This window comes from Bison bison, unplaced genomic scaffold, assembly GCF_000754665.1.
Source record: "Bison bison bison isolate TAMUID 2011002044 unplaced genomic scaffold, Bison_UMD1.0 scf7180017863683, whole genome shotgun sequence".
In the NCBI taxonomy this organism is placed as follows: domain Eukaryota; kingdom Metazoa; phylum Chordata; class Mammalia; order Artiodactyla; family Bovidae; genus Bison; species Bison bison.
In genome coordinates, this window is record NW_011494255.1 from 240,815 (window position 1) to 245,110 (window position 4,296).

A 4,296-nucleotide genomic window follows, 5' to 3' on the forward strand; every position below is an offset into this window, starting at 1 on the left:
CGCCCAGGGTGATACGTGGACTTGGTGCTGTCTGGACCCCTGGGATTATCTCCACAGGGCAGAGGCATACGGCAGAAGTGCCGAGGTGGTTATATGTAAGGGGAACCAGGTGGGTACTGGATTTGGGAACCAGACGCGGAGTTTGTCTGTGGTTTGCGTTGGGGGTGTCCTGGGGGTCAGTATGATTAGATTCTGTAGAGATCAGTGCTCTTCTTCCAGTTTTCAAGGCTTGGGGTTCTGTGGATCACTCCGATTGCAGGGTGTACAGGTGGCATTGACGACGATCGCAGTGTCTGATTCAGATTGGGGATTTAATTCGGGGCTCAGTGATGGCGGGGTGTGCCTGGGTCATCTCATAAGGGTGTCAGTACCAGGTTTCGGGTTCATAAAGAAGCGACAGAAGACCGTACATCCCAGGGCAATAGTTCCAAACCATCTATATTTTATCTTTTGTGTACGTGTGTTTTCTTTTTAAATTCATTGAAGTATAATTGGTTTACAACATTGTGAATTTCTACTGTATAGCAAGGTGATTCAGATATATATACACATTCTCTTTAATATTCTTTTTCATTATGATTTATGACAGGACATTGAATATAGCTCCCTGTGATGTACTGTAGGACCTTGGTTAGCCTAGTTGTTTAGCTTTTAATCGAGAAGTTGACTATAGAAGGAGAGACTGAGCCAGCAATGCCAATCTGTCTTATATTGTCTGTGCGGCTTTTGCACTGCAAAGATAGAGTATATCATGACAGAGACATTTTGGCTTGCAAATTTGAAAATCCGTGTGTACTTTTTGCAGAAAATATTTGTCAACACTTGCACTCACCTCCTAATAACGATATATTGCAACAGCACCATTACTTTGGAGAAGGAAATGGCAACCCGCTCCAGTATTCTTGCCAGGAGAATTCCATGGACAGAGGAGCCTTGCAGGCTACAGTCCCTGGGATGCAAAAAGTAGGACACGACTGAGCAACTAACACACACCGTTACTTACCTCCCTGACATACGTGAAAACTTTGTTCTTTGCTAACAGAATCTTCATTTTGCTTAATTATCTGGAAAGATGCCTTCTGGCAAGGTCATCCATATTCCAATTTATTGGGAAGTCCTGACTGGTCTTAGTCAATCATGTGGTTTGAGTTCCTATTGCTAGTGATTGAGTTAGTACTAAGAAAAGAGCTTATGTATATGGGGCGGTTCTAACCAGCTATGTATGTAGAAATGTGCTTTGGGGTTTCTAGAGAAGCATTTTTTTCTTTTAAAGAAGTAAGGCCTTGGATCTCTTTTCTCATATTGATAATGATATTGTTGAAAAATTTTGGCCCTGTTTTCTAATGTTAACTTATTCTTTCAGGTTTTCTTTATGGTGTTGTAATTATTCATTCCTCATCATTATTATAGTTTTGCCTGTCTTCAACTGTATATATTTTTATACCACATCTTCCTTATCTGTTCATCTATTGATGGACACTTGGGTTGCATCTGTGTCTTGGCTATTGTAAGTAGTTCTGCTATGAACATTGGGATGCCTAAAGCTTTTCAAATTAGAGTTTTCTCCACATCATGCACTTTTTTTTAATGTCAGGCTCAATATTTGTGAGACTCAGTTATGTTCTTGCACATAGATGTACTCCCCCCCCCCCCCCCCCCCCGCCCCCACCGTGTAACAGGATTATGCAAATATATAAATATCCACATAGCAAATATTTTGTGGTTTGCATGCCACCGTTCTCTCATGTATAAGTCTTTATTTTTGTTTTATTATCCTTGAAAGATGTAAAAGGTATTCTTAGCATGAAAGCTGAGCAAAGACTGTTGTTTTTCCATAGCATTCTATTGTTTGACTATATGATTTTCCGACTACTTGTGAAATTTGTGTTGCTTGCATTTCGGTTTGTTATGAATAATGTTACTATGGAGATTCATGACAGTGTCCTCCGGTTTAACCCATATTTTTGGAGGGAGGCCCCAGATTTTTGGAGGGATGTATTTCTTAGATGTATTCTTCAGAGTGAAGTTGCTTCTGGCTTGGTGAACATGTGGAGATGCAGGGAGAGTGACCCTCCTGTAGGGGGCACTTCTCACCCTTCCACACTTACCCTGTCCTGGGCAGGCACCTCTTCCATCTGCCTGTTCCTGAGTTACATCTTTTTGTAAGTAAATATAATACCTAAAATGTTTCTCTGAGTTCCGGGAGCCGTTCTAGCATATTTTTGTTTGTTTCGTTTTTGGCTGTGCCACACAGCATGTGGGATATTAGTTTCCTGACCAGGGATGGAACCCACACCCCCTGCAGTAGAAGCACGGAGTCCTAGCCACTGGACCTCCACAAAATTCCCTCCTCTAGCAAATGAATCAACCCAAGGAGGGGTCATTGGACCCTGCGCTCTGTGGCCAGTTGCTTGGAAGCACAGGTGACAGACTGGACTTGTGTTTGCACTTGAAGCAGAGGGTAGAGGCCAGTCTCACAGGACGGAGCCTTTAACTCATGAAATATGACATTATCTCCAGGTACATAGTGGCGGAATTGAGTTGAAGTGTAGGACATCCAGCTGGTGGTGTAGAATTGTTTCCTGATGTGTTAGAAAAAGAACTACGTATCAAATTGGTGTCAGAATCCCACCTTGTTGTGGATGAGTTTCTTGTTATTACACTTCCCTCTTCTGATAGCACCACAAACTGTATTTTAAGAGAGTTGTTAGTGTTCATTATGACACTGGAGAGTACGTATGACATATAATTTTTGTTTGTTAAATTCTTATGTTAATTAGTACTTTTATACGTTCTTCTGACAACGTAGTCTTAGAGCACTTCAACTTCATTTATATACGATTATTTTGTATTTTAATTTCTTATGTATTTAAAACCTTCTAAGATATTACCAGTATTTTTTATAACAAAGCATTTCTGCTTTGAGCAGTATGGTAGTTTTCAAAATTAAGTGCATGTAGTCACGGGATGTATACAAATTTTTGAGTAGGTCCCTGACCGCACATGGTTTAGAGGATAAGCAGCGCCTATCCCCCCATGTGGTCCCTTCTGTATAACTGAAGTGCCTGCGATTCTCCTGCTCCCAAGGCCTGTTGCTGGGTGAATCTCTTGTCCCTCGTCTCATTTGACAGTCATCCCACTTAAAGTTTGTGGAACAAAGGAACACTACCTCCGTCACAGTCAGAAGCTTAGGCTTTTTTGGCCAGAAGCATAAAATATTCTGGGGCTACCAGTAAAGGGACACTCGGCAATGCTGTGGGCATTGGGTTAAGATGAGCACCCAGGATTAGCAATATCCTCTGGGCCCAGAGGAAATGTACCCTCAGCTTGAATTTTCTCTTCCACCCAAGGTCCTGAGTCCCCAGGAGCAAAAGAATCAGTCAAAAGAGGAAGAAGTTATAGGATTTGGTAGCAGCATTTTCTGGGGATATGCTTGGTTGAAGACAAGTTTCAGAACAGAAATTGAGAGCAGATCCACGTGATACATTGACAGTGTTTTCAGAGAACAGAGGAAAATGATCCAAGCCCAGGTAACTTCTGGTTTGTTTTATTCTTTCCTTTGTTCCCCAGTGGGTTTGTAGAAACCTGTAAAAAATCATTTTCGTTATTCTATAAAGTATAAATTTGTATATCTTTTCCTGTTATATATATACACACATATATATGTGAGAATGTAGTGTTTCTAGTTTAACAAGAAGATTTAGTTCTACATACTATCAGATCAGATCAGTCGCTCAGTCGTGTCCGACTCTTTGTGACCCCATGAATCGAAGCACGCCAGGCCTCCCTGTCCATCACCAACTCTCGGAGTTCACTCAGACTCACGTCCATTCAGTCAGTGATGCCATCCAGCCATCTCATCCTCTGTCGTCCCCTTCTCCTCTTGCCCTCAATCCCTCCCAGCATCAGAGTCTTTTCCAATGAGTCAACTCTTTGCATGAGGTGGCCAAAGTACTGGAGTTCCAAGTTCCAATTGGATAAATGAATGGATGACTAACTACACAATTAGAGAATGTTGTATTAGGCATTTGCTTCTTTAATGATACATTAAAATAAAAGCCCTACTGGATACCTCAGTGCAGCCTGTAAAGTGGAAATGAGCAGAACACCTTTAACATTTCTTCCCTATCATCAAGATGACATCATCATTACACACCTCTCTTATTACAGGAAACCCTCACATTTGACGTTGTGGCCGTGGACTTCACGTGGGAGGAGTGGCAGCTCCTGGCCCCTGCTCAGAAGGCCCTGTACAGGGATGTGATGCTGGAGAACTATAGCAACCTGGTGTCTGCC

The 4,296-nt window shown here is 42.0% G+C and overlaps 1 protein-coding gene across 1 annotated transcript in view; it reads left to right on the forward strand.

The window, feature by feature from the left end:
• Positions 1–6: 6 nt before the first annotated feature.
• LOC104983921 (zinc finger protein 350-like) overlaps positions 7–4,296 on the forward strand; it is a 9,325-nt gene continuing 5,035 nt past the window's right edge. The window contains exons 1-3 of the mRNA XM_010833468.1: positions 7–109; positions 3,351–3,530; positions 4,171–4,287. Coding sequence (XP_010831770.1) covers positions 3,516–3,530; positions 4,171–4,287 — 132 coding nt within the window. The 5' untranslated portion in view covers positions 7–109; positions 3,351–3,515. The remainder of the gene's footprint in view (positions 110–3,350; positions 3,531–4,170; positions 4,288–4,296) is intronic.